At 36.9% G+C, this 22,074-nt stretch overlaps 2 protein-coding genes and 1 pseudogene across 2 annotated transcripts; 2 read left to right on the top strand and 1 right to left on the bottom strand.

The window, feature by feature from the left end:
* Positions 1-9,619: 9,619 nt before the first annotated feature.
* LOC114518967 lies at positions 9,620-11,594 on the bottom strand. Its single transcript, XM_028539018.1, has 3 exons — positions 10,855-11,594; positions 10,428-10,470; positions 9,620-10,137 (listed from the first exon to the last, which is right to left on the bottom strand). Exons 1-3 carry the CDS (start codon positions 11,475-11,477, stop codon positions 9,688-9,690), a joined length of 1,116 nt encoding a protein of 371 aa, XP_028394819.1. The 5' UTR covers positions 11,478-11,594; the 3' UTR covers positions 9,620-9,687.
* Positions 11,595-14,005: 2,411 nt separating this feature from the next.
* On the top strand, positions 14,006-15,981 carry LOC114519000 (annotated as a pseudogene).
* Positions 15,982-16,630: 649 nt separating this feature from the next.
* Positions 16,631-21,855, top strand: LOC114519001 (scavenger receptor cysteine-rich type 1 protein M130-like). Its single transcript, XM_028539057.1, has 4 exons — positions 16,631-16,778; positions 17,276-17,314; positions 17,716-18,027; positions 21,539-21,855. Exons 1-4 carry the CDS (start codon positions 16,631-16,633, stop codon positions 21,853-21,855), a joined length of 816 nt encoding a protein of 271 aa, XP_028394858.1.
* Positions 21,856-22,074: the final 219 nt, after the last annotated feature.

Consider the following 22,074-nt stretch of genomic DNA (forward strand, 5'->3'; position numbering starts at 1 on the left):
ATGGTTGCTTTACTGCTGTTCTAACAGACGTCTGACCGAGTAGGAATGCGCACTAGCTGTGATAACGAATATGGCTTATTCTAATAGCAGGAAATTTCCGCTGTATAATGGCGAACTTTATACTCAGAAAATCTTGTTAGGATAAACTTTCCATACCGAGTAATCTTGTTAGGTAATCTTAGTAAGCTGGTAGGCCACCCCGAGTGATGTGGAATATGTACATTGAAAGAAAAATAGTACAATGTTGTTCACCTTGTGTAGAAATTAATACTAAAGTAGAAAGATCTCTCGATGCACTTTATAAAGTAAAGATCATCCGGTAAAGATCATCTTTTATATTTTGTTCTGCAGGAGGAAAGCTTGCTAGACAGCTTCTTTCCCTACTGTTCTTCCTAAAGGGCTGTATAGATAACTTCTTTTAGAACCAGTTTACTACAGCAGTAGGTAACCTAAACTAACTTCAATTATACAATATAGTTCTATTAAATTAAATTTAAACAATAAACTGTTTTTTCTCAAGTGAATCAAAGAGTAGCTCCTGTTATTCCATATATATAACAGGAGAAAATCTAATCCAAAGCTTTTGTCAAGTAAATTTAAATATTAGATTTATTAGTAAATTATTCTTCATATATATGAAACACATGCATGCAAGAAGTCTAGCATGAAACACAGAAGTAGTTGATATTACTCTTAGAATGCTCGCCTAAGAGGATCGGTAAGAAACACCTGTTGTTTTCATTTAGGACAACAATATCCATATTAAAAGGCAGCTATAGGTAGCAAAAATTGATTGTTTACTTTTTCTTATCTTATACGATATCATGAGTGTTTATAGCTTGATATGTCAAACTCTCATCATACGTATTGCTCAATGAAAGACTGTGCAAATGAAATTCATCTATCAATCAGTGAGATATGGCGGCAATCGTGTCAAAACGTTTTAAAAATATCAATATCATATAATGCACATACTATTACGGCCCCTTGAAACGAATTTATTACATTGTTGAAAGACAGCAACGTCAGGCAGAGTAAACTGAAATACGCGGAACCACATAACCACAAATTTTGACACGGAAAAAATCTTTCCATATTACAATCGTTACAGTGCTTTCATGATCCAGTGATTCATTGATAAATTTCACCTCAAATTTCTCGATTAGGTCGAGTGACTCAAGGATTTGTTTTATACTGTATCATTATCATTGTACAAATTTGACTTTGAGCCCAGAAGCCAAATTAAGGGCCATTTGAGATGAGTGTAAAAGAAACCCTATTAAATATACTTCTTTTTTAGGCGGTTGTATGCGGCCATACAAGAAAACGCAAATAAAATTTGAAATACGTTGAATAAAGTTGGCGTTGAACTTTTTAAAAAATGTGTCGTATTATGCTGATAATCATCACAGTGTTTCAAAATCGCTTTGTCAAGATAGAGATCATAATTTATCTTGATTGCAACACGCTCCAAGTTTACACCACTGTCGTATTTCACATGCAAGAATAAGTATATATATGGACGCAAGATCCCACCACGGTTAACTTCTTCGCTGTGCATGCAAATGTAATTTTGTACGAGGGATAGTAAAACTGCATCTTTCATGTGCTGATGATGAATCAATCTTTTCACCTTCTAGATTACTGCATGTGGATTAGGCCCTATAACGAACGAGAATTGTAACAAACGACTAATCATGTCGCAACTTTTCCCGTTTATCTTCTTTCATATATAGGACGCTGTTATAATTCTAACAAATTGCCTAGTGGGATATTATGCCCCGAATATACTAAAAGCACAGTTAACTCTCTGTAGGATTTTGAACGTAAAACGACCAAGGATTAAACAAACGGACGTTTAGCACTAAGCAGGACACTTCACATGTAAAAACATGAACGTAACGTAAGCTTGTTAACTGCGGGATTTTGTAAGACATGATTCACTCAGCATGTAACGACAGTCGCACCTTCATACTGGCACAAATTCTTGCCGCGGTTAAATTGTACGCGGGCATTCGGTTCACTGGTTTCTTATTCTCAAACTCACCGTTACTGAGATATTTTGTAAAAAAAAACTTGTAAAGTCCTCGTACAGGCAAATCTAAATATCGTTCATTGTTTACCGGGGTGAGGGTTGGTAGCCCGCGACAGTCAGATTTTTTAGTCATCTATTGCAGCAATTCCTTGTGCCGGGTACATATAGTCATAGCGTCGTTCATTGGTAAATAATCTCATTGAAGTATCTTCATATAAAACATAGCATGATATATTTAGAGAAACCTAATGATATGTCTAAATGCATGAATTATAGCTATCCCGCAGCATAATTTTAATTTTATTTTTTTCTAACTAAATGAGTATAACAATACAATTCATGTGCTTCATATCGTTATTTAAGGATACGATTAACATCGAGACCTATTTTAAAGCATAAATATGCGTCACTTAAAAAACTTAAATAAATATTTATATTTCCCGACCAAACAAAAAGTATATTCATAATAAATACATGTTAAACAAGCACGTTAAATACTTCTTACAACGATTATTTTTTGTGTAAACAAAAAGAGTAAGGATACATGAGTGCAGAAAAGTCTTGGGGTAGAAGGAATTATAAATTGTATTTAATAGAACAATAATATAAATTTTTGCAAAAATTATACAACGTAACCTTTCCGCAAAATATTTGCTAAATTATTTATTCATCTGTACATTAAACATACCTCCAAAGGGCTGAAAGTCGGGGAATCTACTTGGAGCATAACCAAAATTTGTAGGGGTTTGCCAGCGTGGGACGAACTGTTGAAAACTACTTTCGTATTCCTGTCTTCTTGAGGAAGATAACAAGGCATCTATGCTGAACATATTTGGGTTTGCGTTATTACAGTGTTCCTGCATAGTCCTGGTGGTTGATGTCTTTACATTCACGGGACTTTTATTAAACTAGCAATTAAACTGTGCAAATCAACTTTTGAAGTCTGACCTTTACCGAAAAATATGGAATTGATTGAGGGAAACTGGATAAACCTGGAATCTGCACCGTGGAATCAGGATCCTGGGAGTTTTAGAATCTAATATTCCAATTAGTATTATAACCAATTTAACCCATTTACATAGTAAAATAAATAGTTTTGTTTTTGATTACATTTGACTATATATACCACACATTTCAAAAACACTTGCATGATCGTGGTTTGACATAGTTTAGTGGTAGTCTTATAACATTTAATTTCAGTGGACATTCAGCGCTAAATTCTCCAGAGCACACAATAAAACATTTAGCCTATATGCTATATTTATATATATTTATCATATACCTTCAGTTGGCCAAGCTTCAATCTTCAGGGCACGTGGCTTCAAATTCCAGTTTTTTTCATTCCTCGTTCATTCTGACTGTCTGATAACTCAATTCACGTGTCTTTAATGCTGCATTTGATGTATTTCAGCTAAATGCAGGCATTTTATACCATACGACCAAACTAAGCACTATACAATCGCTTTGACAAACTCTTTAACAAAGTCTACCAACACAAAAACAATGTACCAGCCAAAACAAATGCATTTAGAAAATATTTTGAAAATGCATTTGGGTTAATTCATCCTTTTTCACCTTTTTGCAGCTCAGGGCATATCACGGAAGCTGGGTATATTAAATTCCTTTCATTTAGTTTAATCAAATGCAAGTGATTACATTATTACCATAATAACAACAAATTGTTAACTCCTGATTGCGTTGTCAACATCTCCAACGCAAATTATGCTAAATTGCACACACTGAGGCAAAATGTTAATGTTTCGCCAAACCGTCATGAAAGATCATTAAAGAGATGATTTGTTTTAGAGCTTATCGATTGATCTCACTACTCCCGGAATCTCTCTGAGTTTTAGGTATTCAGGAAGATGAATAGAGGAACCCTGCGCGTAATAGCTCAGTTAGCAGCGAGCGTCGTACAGTGTGCGCATTTAGCTTGAATGACACGAATTAGCATGAATAACGCTGCCGAGTGACGGGTATAAACGTCTCTCGCCGTTTTATGATTTGGCGGCGTCTTTATCGACCTCCAGCTACAACTGTGCAATCGTTCTTCAAGGTTGAACCGATCCAACGCCATTCTATAAATAGCACACAGGTATATTCAAGTTTATTACGAGATGTTGACAAAAGTCAATAATTCAAGACTAAGCCAGAAATAGAAGTTTTAATTTTTCTTTGAAAAAGCTGTTCGAGTTTGTGTGATGTCAAAATAGTTCTAATTCAGACATGTACACACTTCATCCATGCATTCCATCATGTACAGAACTAATAGTAAAACCATGGGGTAGTTTTCATGCCTTTAAGAATAATTTAATTTAATATAGAATTTTTACCAGTCGAGACGAAATACAGCAGACGAAAAAGGAATTACACCACACAGCGATGTCGTAATACACTCACGGCTCTTAATGTGTTCATCGAATTGTTTGAGACACACTCAGTCTCTTATTTTTAGAATACAAATTAGTTTATTTCCTGTAATTTGTGGTTTTCCAATCTCATGATCTCTGAACGCAACCTATTCCACTGTCTCGCCTCCACAGGATACCAGCCAGTTGTATATACCATCAGATCAACAGGGATCTGGCATTGTTTCTGGAATAATTAAATGAATCCTTTTTGCACCCTTAAAAGATATTTACTTCACGACTGGTTCACCGCTTTAAATTGTAGCAGCTACTCCGTAGGCAATACTTGCTCGTTAAGAACAATCTGTGTAATGAGACTATATTTTCAATAAACTTTGCATATCATGCGTGTCGCATGGATTTTTTGTAGAAAGCTCTCTAAAGCGAGCTCTCTATATGTACACTGGACTGCATGCGATGATAAGTTTAATTTACATATTAGACGTCGCATTAAGGCCTACCATATAGTTTAATTTATGTTGCATGTGTAAATAAAATAATTTGCATGTGAGTGAATATAATTTTTACAGCAGTTCGGTTGTAGCATCCGGTTTTGAGCTTAGGGCTGCTACTAGCTTTCAATAAACTTTTGTTCAACGAATGTCCATGCATCTTCGCAGCTGGAGACGCGAAGACTTCTTGCAACCTCCCCAAGCACCCCCGCGCACGTAGTACCTCCGCGAGGTACTTTAAATAGCCTGGGAACGAGGCTGAGTAGTTTCAAGTACAATATATTTATTACTTTTTTAATTAAGTTGGGACTACATTTTTTTCAACAATTCTCATTCTAGCGTATTATGCAAACAATTGTAGCATGACGAGTGAATTATGCAAATAATTGTAGAAACTTAGCGAAAAAACATCTGAACTAAAGCCCGCCGCCACACGAGAGCTATTAGCGTGGCTGTTATCTCAGCAAGTTACTCTCGTGTGCGCATAGTTATGTGTTGATATAAGATTTTATTGATTTACTTTCAACTGATTACAGTTGATAATATTCAAATTCAGAAAGCATAATCAATGTGTAATGATAGTATTTTACTGAGACACCGCTATCTTCCAATTTATTTGATAGTTCACAGGTAACAGGTGGCCAAACGCATTAGCAAGTAACTGTACATAGTGCATGTATAAAACGCAATCTCGGGTTTCTCAGGAAATCAGCTTTGTTTTTGTACAAAATATCATTTGGCAAATATTCTCCAAGGAATATGCGAATTTTAAAAGGAGCAGGACGCAGGCATGACGAATTACTAGTTTTCTGCACTTTAATTTCTATCAATGTACATGCTTCATGAATACATATAAAGCTATTTTAAATTTCCAGAAAACTAAAATTCTTCTGCAGATGCTATGAGACAACGGGGATTTTGCAAAAGATACGGACGTGTCGTTCAGTTTGGTGAGAAACACTACGTCTGGAACAATATGCATGAAAAATTTCAAAAGGTTTCATTGCTAATGTTATTTCTGATGATCATGCATTCCCGACTCTCAGGAAAATTATATTATAAGATCATCCAATCAGAAGCATTTGCTGAGCGATCATGCCGGGTGTGTTTAGCCAATAGCATTGCAGTGTATTTTATTTCTAACACAAGGAGCGGGTGTGAATTCTGAAACGAGAAATCATTGGAGCATTGGTCTTCACAGCTAGGTAAAGGAAGATCACTTTACGCCAGAATATATCGATTTAAATCATTCTTAAATATTACAGAAAAGGCGATTATTATCTCTGCCTCTCGGTCATTACTGTCATAACAGGTATTATTGCTTGTTGTTTTACGATTATCTGCTTGCTTTATCGACGGATATGGGCGATTATTTTCGCTACGATGTCCAATTTCCGATCTCGCGTAATTCCCCTGGAAGACTGGTGTACCTGCTCAACTTGTGTTCAATTTGCAAATTTTCTTATATCACTAACTTTATTATTCATCTTACACAGAGTTCAATCGACCTGAAGACGTTACCTCCAACTCTGTCAGGTAAAGTTTTAAAGCCAAGCTAAAAGAACCGTTGTGGGCAATTGCAAAATTAAGATATTCGCAACCAAAAATTATTGAGAAGAAATTGTCCGAGGTGGCTCGCGTTTGAAGAGACAGGAAACCAAAGCTACTCTTCTACACTTGTCGCTGCATAAATTGAACAGGTAAGTTATGTTTTTCTGTCTATTTTATTCACAAAATAGCTAACTGAAACGCTTGATCAGGCTTCGTGCGTCCTCTCAACATAATAATCGTTCCCTTATAGCTAACATAATGAAGCAGTCTTATTGAAGAAACTTTCTTGAAATCAATGTTTATATCAAACACTACTTTTGCTATATTCTCACTGTGAGTTTCACCAAACAATACCAATACCATTAGATGTCATTAAGGTGATCGCTTCAGTGAATTAGGTTGATGTGAAAGGCATAATAAACAGTATTTTTCACATTTTGCCACGGAGCCAGCTGACCTGCGGAGAAGGGAGTTTTTCGTTTCCTATTACAAGTGTCACAGCCGAGCTCTTAGCGATGGACCTGCATGTCAGACCTACTGCAGGAAAAACGATTCTGTTTGGCTGACCCCAATCAGAGAAGAAGAAGATCAAGCAATTGCTTACGCATACCTTTAGACACGGGCCAACAAGATCACCGCCACCCAAGTTCAGGTTTTTAAATTTATTTTGCTTCGGTCAGGGTTCTCGTTTCCCCTTCACCTTTCGTTTACCTTGTATACCGATTTACTGAAGATGCACACTTGGTTTTCCTTCCCGGCTTCTGTGTAACGAGAAAGGTACTCTTAGGAAATAAAGCCTTATAGTACGACGGGTTCCTCGTGTTTAGGGCCGGTGCATGAGATACACGTCGTGATGTCCGTTAGGTCACCTTTGCGTCCACCGCTACCTAAAATAAATCTATTTTCTGGCTCGGAAAGAATACTGTCAGACTTAATGGCCAGTTACACGCCCTTCCTAATCCTTATTGTTATTGCGTTTCATTTAAAAGCCTTGGGTCCATCGCAGCATTTAATTACTTTTGTATACGACTATTGACAACTGTATAGAATTTTTATACTTCCTACTTTGCCGCTTTTAAGTAAGACTATAACCAACGTTTACAAATATATATTTGGAGTTTATGGCTCGATCAGTTAAGACTTCCCACGTCACGGGGTGACTCTACGCCCTACGCCCAGTTCTGCAGCGGATTACAACATTTTAACGTCTTTGAAAAATTAGCAACGCCAATGGCAATAAAGTTTGCGTGACGCTTTCAAGTTATGCATGCTTATTAGTGGTGCATCTGGCGTTGAATTACTCTTTGTTGGAGCAATGGAAAGTTATTAGTATTATTACGCTTTTGTTGAAACGGTGAAAGTTTATTACGCTTTTGTTAAAACGGTGAAAATTATTACGCTTTTGCAGAAGCGGTGAAAGTTTCTTAATTACGCTCTTGAGAAAGCGCGATTGAGTTATTTACGCTTTTGTCGAAGCGGTGAAAACTGCAGAGTTATTACTTTTGTTTGCAGCCTTATTTGGAATTTATTTACGCTTCGTGAAACGGTGGAAAGTTATTAAACCTTGGCCTAAAACACGCAGTGAAAGTTATGACGCCGCTTTTGTTTGAAGCGATATATGCTCTTGTTGGAGCAGTGGGAAGTTATTACGCTTTTGAAGAAGCGGTTGTGCATGAAGGCGATTTACGCTTTCGTTGGAGCCGTAAAAGTTGTTACGCTTTGTTTAAAGCAATGAAAATTATAACGCTTTTGCCTGAGACGGTAGAAATTTTCACACATTTCCGATATACACTGAAGCATTTCAACTTTCTACCCCGGCCGCCCGCATGCACCTCAGCTTTGTTAACCACCGCCAACTTCCCATCTTCCGCTACCCAGGATCCTCCTATATACAGCGGTTAGGTGCTGTCTTCCACGCTAGTAACAACTTCACGGATTCCCCTTAGCTTTCCACAATCTATATTTGACTTCTGCCACCACCACATCAATGTATCCCTTTCTGAGTATTGGAGAAGGGAGTATATCTTCAGCGAACGCTTTATAGAGAACCAAAATAATTGCTTACACAAAGCCTTACCTTATCCCCATAGTGAATCCATACTCAGTCAGCAAAGGTATTGTCCGGTGGAACGAGCATTGAGAATATATTACTACTATAGCTTATTTTTTATCAGGAATCGTAATTCAGGTTGAAAAATCACGCCGGCTCTGTTGAGCTATTACCGACGAGACAAAACGACACCAAAAATTGAATATAGGACACCGAATGGCAGCGTAACGACGATGTCCCCCGACATCGTCACAGGTTAGAGTAGTCTGGTGGTTAAAAAATGTGCATGCAGGATCTAACTGTAGGATTATGAGCAATTTTTCTGCAAAGCAGAAGTTCATTTTTAGTTTTAGGTTGTGTGAAACATATTCTAGTAAATACGTAAATTTTAGGTCAACGTTAGGCAGGACAAAGCAATGGATAGACGAAGTCAGCCTCGCTTTTATTAGTTCTATAAAAAAGGCCTGCAGTGCTTGGCTGACTAAATCTTACTTGGGGGTGATTAGACGTGAAAATGGTACATGTAGGGGGTAATGCTTGGTTGCTCTGTGAACGAATAGGTTAACAGTATAGGTTAGAAGGTTAAACTACGAGCTCTCTATGTAACTGGACTGCATGCGATGATAAGTTCAATGCGTCGCATTACGTTCATCAATTGAGCTTATGCATAATGACGTAACAAGCCGTGTCACCTGCAAGGAGTTCTGGTCTTAGTAGTCACGGCGGGAATTTTTGAAGTTTGAATTTTTCGCCTTGACTACAAAAATCAGAATTCTCTGCAAGCGTCTTTATGCATAAAAAAATCCTCGAAAACATGTTATGAATTTGGACATGCGTGGTAATCTTTGTCTCGTAATCGCACAAGGCATAGTGACCAGTCCAACGTATATAAATACAAACAGGAAGTATACAGTATTAGTTTGCAAAAAAGTGTGTTGGCATTTACTGTATTTCTGATTGACATCATTCATTCTGATTGATGAACCATTGCAACTAACACAAAGCAAACTGCTAACATATACAATGAAAAACTAACTCACTTCGATTGCCAAGTTTTGATTTTGAGTTTACCACCTCTAAAATCTACTGTACAAGGTCACACCAAAGCCAAGAATACAAATTTATTTCCTTAGAAACGTTTTAAAATTAGTCAGCTAATATACCCTATATTATATTACAATATTTAAAAGCTTAATATGTTCCAATGTTAATATACAAATGAGACCTCTTCTCAGCTGAATTCTGCTCATAAAAATCAAAAACATTTCTAAATATCTTCTCGTACTCTAGTCTATTAGCATCACTATTTGACTCAACAGAGTTTTTCTTCGTTTTCACCTGAGCATAAGATTGTTGAACAGGCGAAGTTTGGAATGACGATCTCAGTTGAGTAGTTGTATCACTTGAATGTCTCTCCAACAATGCACTGAGGTTTGCATGAGTTAATGAGTCACTTCGAGCAGGTGTTTTGATGGTTTGGACCTGGGTTGTGTCTGGTTTGCTATACTCTGGCTGCTTTTGTCGACTGGCTGGTGCAGACTTGCACACTGTTCTGTACCGAGGTATCCAATTTTTATTTGAAGAAATATTCAAAGGCTTACCTGTGCCTCGCAGAAACATATTTCTTGAAATACTGTTCACCTAAAAAACGGAAATACATACAGTAAATTGTGACATACATTGTATGAGTTGAGTTTGGCTCAGACTTGAAGGTTCTTGCTTTAAAAGCATGTCATGAAGCCCACTGATGCCCAAGTTAAATTCTGCCAGACAATTAGTTGATAACAAATCAGTAATTCTTAGGTTTCACGAGAAGCCATGTTTTCAGGCTTGTTCACAACTATTGAAAAAATCAGTATCTGGTGGATGGTTAGTCATAGTACTCTATCTAGTCTTCACACAACCAATCGGTAGCAGTTGTGTTACTCTACCTGTTTATTTGCTGTTTTAGACTGTGACATCCGTGTGTCTCCACTACAAATATAATTATAAAGTACAAGTGAGCTAGTGTTTTGATGTACAACTGAAGTAAAATAATATCAGAGTAAATCATTACAGTCCTGTTCCTAGATTTTCTCGCTTAGTTTTTTACTGACTTCATATCAAACTGGTATATACTTATTCATGTTAATCATTTGGGAATACAGGGTGATCATGGGATTACTTTCACCTGCCATACTCCTTACACTTAGGTCTCCTCTGAGCTAGGGGTACGTATTTTATACCCCATGTCCCTGCATACCTGATGTTAAGATAGTGTTAAAATACAATAAAATTTAATGAATGTACTTTATTGTACTTAATAGTTTTAATTATAGCTTTGAAGAAACTGCTTTTAGTAAGTATATATTTATATACCATTTGACACCAATATTTTTGTTGGATCCCTGTGAATAATCTCTTGGATAAACCCACTTTCTTCCAGCAAAATATCCAGACTGAGGTAAAGAAGGTTTAACTGGAACTGATTGTTTCCTACAACGGTCTTCGTTTAAACCACATGTTGGTTCTTTTTTGGAACAGCTATTTGTATCCTGCTCTGCTGACATCATTGCAATACTTTGGGCATTCTTTTCAGCATGACTGTTTCCTCTCTCATGTGTTAATCTTTTTTCTCTACTTTGCATTAAGCCGGCAAGTTTCTCTTCAATTCTTGTTCGTTTTGCATGTCTGTACTGCTGAATATAACAAGACGAATCTAAAAAATGCTCAAACTTTGGATCGATAAAATTTCTTAGACTATACGTCCAGTTTGAAGAAGAAAATCGGCGATTAGTTGGTATTAAACCTTTCGTTGTTATGCTTGAGGGGATTTGACGTTTAGAAGCGTTATTACAAGGTCTTTCGTTCCGCAAAGACATATTATCAACTTCCTCAAAGTTCACCCAGTTACTGCATTGATCATTTGCTTTTTGTACATAAACCTGCTGTGCTTTTTCCGATTCTTCTAGCAGTATTACTTTAGGACATAATCCTTCCATGTTTACAAATGTTCCTGTTTTTAGATGTGGTTATTAACATGTTATCCCATACAAAGACAAGTTTTGTTTACTTAGAGATTGCGTTTTGTTTTGTTTTAGTTTCATAATCCGCCATGTTTTTGCAACTGTCATATTAGAGGTATATTAGAACAGTGATTTAGAATGTGTGACTCCCCCCTGGAATTAACAATAGGCAGATTAGCATGAGGAGCGGAGTAAGTGATAGATTCCTCCGCGGCCCGCGGGAATCTCTTATGTACTAAAAATATGCATATTTGGCCTAACAAATTTAACACATAAGAGATGCCTGCGGAGGAGGCTAGTAATAGATATTGTAATAGATATATATTTTTTACTTAAGGCGATTTTTCTTCCTGTTGTGAAACTGTATTTCTTTTTTTTTGTTTATAATTCCTTCAAAATTTAAATTGCATCAAGTTAGGCCGTCGCTTGACTTCTCGCCAAACGCATTAAAACCTGCATGGTTGTCATTAGGGGCTTTTACATGATCCTGCGCTTAACTCTTGTAATGAGTATATAACATGACGGTCAATAGCATGTGCTTTGTTTGTGTCGCTAAGACTTTTGAAATTAATTTTTATTCATTAAAATAGGGATATGAATTGTGATCGTGCAAAATAAAAAAATTCAATCCAACAGTTTTCTCGCATGATGACAATCTTGGATTTATTTCGAAGTAAACCTCACAACTTAGCTGAAAGAGAGAGGGCTGCGTAACATAACCGCCGTGAGTGTCAACGGTCCAGAAGCTTTCAAAAATAACATTCTGCATGTCTTTTAAGTTCTGCTAAAATTTTGTTAAATTTCGCGAAATGGATACCTATTGTCATTTAACTAACCCATGAAGTGCTTTGTTATTTCGAATAAATTTTCTTCGTCACAAGAACCAGGCTTTAGCTGCCGCGAGATAAAACATGAAATAACTTTTAAGAAAATAATGCATGGCATTTTCGTGATAGCATTTTTGTTTAACAAAAAAATAACTTAAATCATTCCACTATTATATTATTTAGCGTGATCATCTAAACATTGCGCCATCGAGTCGTCATCGTTGTAAAAAAAAGAAATCAAAAGCGGACCTATAACTGTTGCGGGAACTTTGGAAAATGTCGCGATTTATTCCGTTTTGCGCACTGATGATGTGCGTGTCGCAAGTAGTGGCATGGTGGCATACACCATCCTCACCTTCTTTTCAAGCAACACCCAGTGGTGAGTGTTTGTTCTAGCTTTGTTGCTAATGCATGTGTATATTCTAATAGTAATTCCAGTTGTCTTTAAATCGTCCCGTCAGTAAGTTCAAAAGATACTGATGCATGTTTTTACTGTTTAGAAAGTAGCGTAAATACGACGCTAATAATTTAGAATTGCACATGCGCGAACCGATTGAGACGAGTTTGTTATCAAACGATTTTGTGGAAAAAGGATTTTGGCAAAATTTCGAGAAAGCAACTTTTGTTTCTGACCAATTAAATCTAGTCCAGTCGAAAACGAACAGAACTCCTAATTTTGTTAAACGACAACGGATTCTGAACTGTTTAAACCCGACTGGCACATGCCCAAAATTATGATTAGGTTCCGGGGATTCGTTGGATTTCCAGCAGGGCATGCACAAGATTTAAGATGAAGAAGTTTCCTATATTTTTTGATCAGTTGATGATAAACCACCTTTGATGACATAGTTTCCTTCCAAGAATTTCTTCTTAGCTGTCTTCCAAGAACGTATTTCAAGACATGTAGCTTAATAACTACTCTCGTACTCACTGATCAGGAATAAGATTAAAAAAGCTATTGGCTATTATATCCATCACCTAGCCTTCGCACAAACGTAAAAGTACACGCAAATGCGAGTAGTCCAAGGTTTCATGTTCCGCTACGCTCTCATTGGCTGGCGTCAGACCTAATTGATGCCGTGCTGTTAATCAGAGCGGACTCAATTAGCCTTTCTCACGATGACGAATATGCCGTTATTTTGGGGTACTTTTCTTCAAAACCAAGAGCGTACGACCTTGTACATGTAACGGCCACTATCTTTATTTTTGGCTGAATTTACTCTTCAAATGGTTTGTTCATTCTAAAAAAATTGCTTTCATGTCGTTCTAATTTTTTTAACCCATTTGAGAAAATTGAAAGTACCCAAATAAGGTCATCGTGAGAAAGGCTAATTGATTTTAAATAAACGACTGCCTATATGGCGAAAGTGGAGTTGAAGCAAAGGGACGGTTTTTTGAACATAAAGAAGTAGCTCGTCGCCCATAACAGCTCCATGATGCTTTGTTAATATCATTATTACATTGTCTGTTAGAAATAGAGTTGCCACGATTCAAACCTTGCTTTATTCTAATATTTAGTTTTGACGTTAGTTAGATAAGAGCAGTCACTGAGACGTCGAAAATTTTATATTTCAAAAATTTTACGGAAAATTTTACATGTCTCCCTCTTTCAAATTCTCATAAAAACTTCTCAGTAAAAAAAGTATTTTTTATCCTTTACATATAGGACAATATCCGATGACGTCTTCTATACAATGTAACTACACTGATTACCGATGTAGAAATGGCTACCAGTGTATAATTTCATATTCTTACTGTAACGGTCGTTATGATTGTTATGATGGAAGTGATGAACATTACTGTCATTCAAAAGGTTGGTTTTTTTCTGGTTGTGGGGCTGGTTGTGGTTATTACATTTTGAATAGTTAAATCGTAGTTAACTCCAAATCTGCCACTAACTATAGTTAAAATTTAACTACCTTTTTATATAACCGGCCCCATTGCTGTTTTCATTTTTGGTCGAATGATAAGCTCAACGTTACTGATGTAACTAAATCTTTCGCATCCTGGATGTAAAAATAATTTTTGGGATCTTTCTCCCTTTTTCTTCTCTTTTCTCAGTTCATGCTTTTGTCGTTTATCGTTCAAATTTGGGTTGATTTTTAGACGTAAGAATTGTTGATGGTTCATACAATGAAGGACGAGTGGAGGTTTATTATAACGGCACATGGGGAACAGTTTGTGATGATAATTGGGACATGTGCGATGCTCGTGTTGTCTGCAGACAGCTTGGTTTTCAAGATGCAGAAGCTGCTTATAAGGGTGATAATGTTCGCGATGGAACCGGACAGATTTGGCTTGATGATGTTTATTGTAGAGGTTCTGAGTCATCGCTATTTTCATGCAGTCATCGAGGATGGGGAATTCACAACTGTGGTCACAGTGAAGACGCTGGTGTTCGATGTGGAGTCAATAATGGAGGTGAGCATTTATAATTTATGATAAAGATATTAGGAAAAGGCGTTTTGCTTAAACGGTGGATAAATTCAAAATGATAAACAAAATTATCTATTTATTAAACAACTGAAAAGTGTTCTTTCATTGCTGTGTGCAGGAACCTCCAGCTCCATAAATCATTTCTCGACTTCAAGTATACAAGCTAATTCAAATCAATACATTTGTAATATTTGGTTTCCGATACCTGTCTCAGAGTGGAAACCCGCACGCAGACGATTTTGAGACAGACGTCACACCTTGCGAGACCTTAACTCAACTGACGAATTGCCCGACTTAGCTATTACTATGATTTTTACGCTCGTGTTTTTCGTATGAAGTTAACAAATAACTATAATAACCGGAGAAACTCACCTGTCTCGCCAGATGTCACAAGGTTTTGAAGGATGATTTCTTTTAACTTTGAGCTTACTTTTCGGTTATAGTGAACCAAACCAGCGCTCCGGTTCAACCATCGCCAACAGGTATGTATAGTGGGGCGGTCATTTTCCACCATTTTTCGGTCAAATTCTTACTGTAACGGTCGTTATGATTGTTACGATGGAAGTGATGAAGATTATTGTCATTCAAGAGGTTTTTTTTTCTGGTTGTGGAGCTGGTTGTGGTAATTACATTTTGAATAGTTATATATAAATGGTAGTTAATTCCAAATCTGCCACTAACTATAGTTAAAAGTTGACTACCTTTTTATACAACCGGCCCCATTGCTGTTTTCATTTTTTGTCGAATGATAAGCTTAACGTTACTGATGTAACTAAATCTTTCGCATCCTGGATGTAAAAAAATTTTTTGGGATATTTCTCCCTTTTTCTTCTCTTTTCTCAGTTCATGCTTTTGTCGTTTATCGTTCAAATTTGGGTTGATTTTTAGACGTAAGAATTGTTGATGGTTCATACAATGAAGGACGAGTGGAGGTTTATTATAACGGCACATGGGGAACAATTTGTGATGATAATTGGGACATGAACGATGCTCGTGTTGTCTGCAGACAGCTTGGTTTTCAAGACGCAGAAGCTGCTTATCAGGGTAGTAATGTTCGCGATGGAACCGGACAGATTTGGCTTGATGATGTTTATTGTAGAGGTTCTGAGTCATCGCTATTTTCATGCAGTCATCGAGGATGGGGAATTCACAACTGTGGTCACAGTGAAGACGCTGGTGTTCGATGTGGAGTCAATAATGGAGGTGAGCATTTATAATTTATGATAAAGATATTAGGAAAAGGCGTTTTGCTTAAACGGTGGATAAGTTCAAAATGATAAACAAAATTATCTATTTATTAAACAACTGAAAAGTGTTCTTTCATTGCTGTGTGCAGGAACCTCCAGCTCCATAAATCATTTCTCGACTTCAAGTATACAAGGTAATTCAAATCAATACATTTGTAATATTTGGTTTTCGATACCTGTCTCAGAGTGGAAATTGATCAATTTTAAGAGTTCAGATGTAATAATGGTTACCAATGTGTTGATCGATATTATTTTTGTAATGGTCGGTGGGATTGCTCTGATGGAAGTGATGAATCATACTAGATACACCACATTTCCACGCCCATTCGTCATGTATCGTCGTGGAAATGTGGTGTGTCTAGTACGCATTGATATTAAACCTTATATACTGCATGTACTAATTGTAACGAAAATTAACGAAAGATTACTCTACCAACTGTTGCTATCATTAAATATTATATATAGCAATCCAGACCAGCGCTTTGATTCAACCATCGTCAGCAGGTATGTACAGGGGCGGACATATTCCACAACTTTTGCGGTCAAAAATTTACAATCAAAAAATGGCTACAATGCAAAGATGTATTAATTCGAACTCTTCCATATAGAACATTATCCAATGACGTCTTCATCCATACATGAACATTTGCCATGTCGCTACAATGATTACCGATGTAGAAGTGGCCAGTGTGTTAATTCAAATTCTTACTGTAACGGTCGTTATGATTGTTACGATGGAAGTGATGAAGATAACTGTCATTCAAGGGGTTTGTTTTTTCACTTTGGGTTTTAGAACTATACTCCACGGGCCGGTTGTATCGAGCCCGTTTAACATGAACGGTGGTTAAGCTCAAAATAGAAAGCAAATCTATCGTTTTATTAAACAAGCAAACTATAGATTTTCTAAGAGGTTTGTTTTCCCTCTTTCAATTCTTTTTAGCTACACATTTTTTACTGGAATTTACAGTTTATTTCATTACATGCAACATAAAAATGATAAGATCAACTCTGCTGAATCCCACTTTACTTTGGGATATTTTATGACCGCACGCAGACGATTTTGAGACAGACGTCACACCTTGCGAGACCTTGACTCAACTGACGAATTGCCCTACTTAGGTATTACTATGATTCTTACGCTCGTGTTTTTCGTATGAAGCTAACAAATAACTATAATAAGCGGAGAAACTCACCTGTCTCGCCAGATGTCACAAGGTTTTGAAGGATGATTTCTTTTAACTTTGAGCTTACTTTTCCGTTGTAGTGAACCAAACCAGCGCTCCGGTTCAACCATCGCTAACAGGTATGTATAGTGGGGCGGTCATTTTCCACCATTTTTCGGTCAAATTCTTACTGTAACGGTCGTTATGATTGTTACGATGGAAGTGATGAAGGTTACTGTCATTGAGGAGATTTGTTTTTTCTGGTTGTGGGGCTGGTTGTGGTTATTACATTTTGAATAGTTAAATCGTAGTTAACTCCAAATCTGCCACTAACTATAGTTAAAAGTTAACTACCTTTTTATACAACCGGCCCCATTGCTGTTTTCATTTTTGTTCGAATGATAAGCTAAACGTTACTGACGTTACTAAATCTTTCGCATCCTGGATGTAAAAAAAATTTTTGGGATCTTTCTCCCTTTTTCTTCTCTTTTCTCAGTTCATGCTTTTGTCGTTTATCGTTCAAATTTGGGTTGATTTTTAGACGTAAGAATTGTTGATGGTTCATACAATGAAGGACGAGTGGAGGTTTATTATAACGGCACATGGGGAACAGTTTGTGATGATGGTTGGGACATGAACGATGCTCGTGTTGTCTGCAGACAGCTTGGTTTTCATGATGCAGAAGCTGCTTATCAGGGTAGTAATGTTCGCGATGGAACCGGACAGATTTGGCTTGATAATGTTAATTGTAGAGGTTCTGAGTCGTCGCTATTTTTATGCAGTCATCGAGGATGGGGAAATCACAACTGTGGTCACAGTGAAGACGCTGGTGTTCGATGTAGAGTTAATGGAGGTGAGAATATATAATTTATGATAAAGATATTAGGGAAAGGCGTTTTGCTTAAACCGCGGTTTAAGGTGGATAAGTTCAAAATGGTAAACAAAATTATCTATTTATTAAACAACTGTCTCAGAGTGGAAACCCGCACGCAGACGATTTTAAGACAGACGTCACACCTTGCGAGACCTTGACTCAACTGACGAATTGCCCGACTTAGGTATTACTATGATTCTTACGCTCGTGTTTTTCGTATGAAGTTAACAAATAACTATAATAACCGGAGAAACTCACCTGTCTCGCCAGATGTCACAAGGTTTTGAAGGATGATTTCTTTTAACTTTGAGCTTACTTTTCCGTTGTAGTGAACCAAACCAGCGCTCCGGTTCAACCATCGCCAATAGGTATGTAAAGTGGGGCGGTCATTTTCTACCATTTTTCGGTCAAATTCTTACTGTAACGGTCGTTATGATTGTTATCATGGAAGTGATGAAGTTACTGTCATTCAAGAGGTTTGTTTTTCACATTGGGTTTTAAAACAATACTCCACGGGCCGGTTGTATCAAGCCCGTTTAGCTTGAACGGTGCATGGTTAAGCTCAAAATAGAAAGCAAATCTATCGTTTTATTAGTTAACCTGCACCGTAAAACGAGAACGAATATGCAAGTATGCTAATGTTTTCATTGAAATTACGAAAAGCTGATTGGTTTGCATATTTAAACATGGACGAAAGCGACGAACGAATGAACGACAAAAAGTCGCTTGCTTGTACTAAACATGTTTTCAACCGTATTGTAATGCTTGTATATTTTTTTCTGTCGTTGTGCTGATAGAAAAACTACATTTCGGCTAATTCAATCAAGGAAGATAGTCTTAACTTAAGGCCGTAAAGAAGATACACACATACATGTATTACCATTAGATATATATTTGGGGATATGCAATACACATGCATGCGCACGTAAAAATCTCACATCTTGTAACTGCATGAAAACGCCTAAAGAATTGTAATTTCATCACATTTTTTATTTGAACCTAATAGGTGATCATAACAGAAATGAATTTCATGTGATAGAAACTATTTAGCGTTAAGTTTAACTCGACTTTGTGATATTATTGTAATTTCCATAACATGCCAGTTAAAACGTATATTCAAACCCCAGGATCATAATAAGTTCCATAGTCACAGTAAACTTAAATGCAAATCAGCAGTAACTGCTATATTACGATAGTTAAATTATTTGCTGCATTGTGCAAGACAATCTTTTTGAAATCGCTCGCGGCCGGATTTCTTTAACTTTTTTAAAAATGAATGCAAGACAAGTAAGACGCATAGGTGAGGTTGAAAGACGATTAATTCATGAGCGGTATATGGAGAATGGTCCCATTTGGGACGTCATTGCAAACGATATTGCAAGGCATGATAGATTTGCCGAACTTCCTGATAACGTTCAGAACCCATATGCAAATGTTGGAAATCGGCGTGCAGTGAGACGAAGGCTTCTTGATTTCATTGTAAGAGAGCAAAGAACTATTTAGTAAAGGCATTTGATTTCTATAGATACATTCTATAGGCTACTACAAATAACGACGAATTTGATCATTTTTTGAACGATGCGTCTAAATTATTCTACGCTATTGCCCGTCATAGTTCAGAACAAGTGTGCACACCTTTCCAATTCACTATAGAAATCCCTTCCCGGGAAGTTTGAACCGAAAAAATCTGGAGAAAGAATCTGTTCAATACGAGCTGTTGGTAAAATAGCTTGAGTGCACGTTGCTATTATAGCAGACAAATCATATAGTTGCATTATACAGGCGACTAACGTAGTCAAATAATTGTCGTCAGTCGCTTCGATCTCGCTTGTCTGCTCTTCCTTCCATTGAATATATTGCCTGAACGGCGTTGTGCAAATTTAATAGCACTATGTTTAAAACCTCCACGTCGTCTGCCATGCTTTTTCAAACAGCTCATTCGTAGTTCGCACAATTGCAAATCCACCTGGAATTTGATATAAATACACGTATATGCAAATGTCTTAAAACACATGAAGAAATGCTTAAGAATTGTTGTAATAATTGCATTGAGGCTACTTAACACGACCTGTAACTATAAAATTCAATTGAGTTTACGAATCGACGACTTCGGTAAAATACTCAGGGTTCTATATATAATATTATTCAACTTAGTTATTCCTCAGTTTGGGATGTTACCATTACAGTTCATCAATCATCGTCATCTTGTTGCATGCCCCCTGTTGTAACCGTATAATATAGACGATATCACAACACAAAATTACCTGACCAAAATATGCATGCTATGGCTTAAAGTTTACAAACAAATATGATAATAAACTTGTTTTAGCCAATAGAAACTATCTATTTGAACGATTGTGAACCGTACTCTCGTTCAGTTAATGAGGCTACTCGTTCGTTCTCGTTCTACGGTGCAGGTTAACTATTAAACAAGCAAACTATAGATTTTCTAAGGGGCTGTTTACATGAGCCCAGTTACCCGAGATTCAACGAAGCGTGAGAGGACTTTGAGGTATTGAAATAAGTCTTTATGACACCAAACAATCACATGCTATTGTTGTGGTGATTATACGACTACCAGGATCATGTTATCTGCTCATTTTAATACCTCAAAATCATCTCACGCTTCGCTGAATCTCGGGTAACCGGGGTCATGTAAACAGCCCCTAAGAGGTTTGTTTTCTCTCTTTCAATTCTTTTTAGCTACACAATTTTCACTGGAATATGCAGTTTATTTTAACTTGCGTGAGTAAATTAATTTTCTACATGCAACATAAAAATGATAAGATCAACTCTGCTGAATCCCACTTTACTTTGGGATATTTTATGACCGCACGCAGACGATTTTGAGACAGACGTCACACCTTGCGAGACCTTGACTCAACTGACGAATTGCCTGACTTAGATATTACTATGATTCTTACGCTCGTGTTTTTCGTATAAAGTTAACAAATAACTATAATAACCGGAGAAACTCACCTGTCTCGCCAGATGTCACAAGGTTTTGAAGGATGATTTCTTTTAACTTTGAGCTTACTTTTCGGTTATAGTGAACCAAACCAGCGCTCCGGTTCAACCATCGCCAACAGGTATGTAAAGTAGGGCGGTCATTTTCCACCATTTTTCGGTCAAATTCTTACTGTAACGGTCGTTATGATTGTTACGATGGAAGTGATGAAGATTACAGTCATTCAATAGATTTGTTTTTTTCTGGTTGTGTGGCTGGTTGTGGTAATTACATTTTGAATAGTTAAATCGTAGTTAACTCCAAATCTGCCACTAACTATAGTTAAAAGTTAACTACCTTTTTATACAACCGGCCCCATTGCTGTTTTCATTTTTGGTCGAATGATAAGCTAAACGTTACTGACGTAACTAAATCTTTCGCATCCTGGATGTAAAAAAATTTTTGGGATCTTTTTCCCTTTTTCTTCTCTTTTCTCAGCTCATGCTTTTGTCGTTTATCGTTCAAATTTGGGTTGATTTTTAGACGTAAGAATTGTTGATGGTTCATACAATGAAGGACGAGTGGAGGTTTATTATAACGGCAGATGGGGAACAGTTTGTGATGATGGTTGGGACATGAACGATGCTCGTGTTGTCTGCAGACAGCTTGGTTTTCAAGATGCAAAAGCTGCTTATCAGGGTCGTAATGTTAGCGATGGAACTGGACAGATTTGGCTTGATGAAGTTGATTGTAGAGGTTCTGAGTCATCGCTATTTTCATGCAGTCATCGAGGATGGGGAATTCACAACTGTGGTCACAGTGAAGACGCTGGTGTTCGATGTGGAGTCAATGGAGGTTAGCATACATAATTTATGATAAAGATATTAGGGAAAGGCGTTTTGCTTAAACGGTGGATAAGTTCAAAATGGAAAACAAAAGGATCTATTTATTGAACAACTGAAAAGTGTTCTTTCATTGCTGTGTGCAGGAACCTCCAGCTCCATAAATCATTTCTCGACTTCAAGTATACAGGCTAATTCAAATCAATACATTTGTAATATTTGGTTTTCGATACCTGT

The sequence above is a fragment of the Dendronephthya gigantea genome, unplaced genomic scaffold (assembly GCF_004324835.1).
Source record: "Dendronephthya gigantea isolate DGI-Jeju-01 unplaced genomic scaffold, DenGig_1.0 000012F, whole genome shotgun sequence".
Taxonomy (NCBI): Eukaryota; Metazoa; Cnidaria; class Anthozoa; order Malacalcyonacea; family Nephtheidae; genus Dendronephthya; species Dendronephthya gigantea.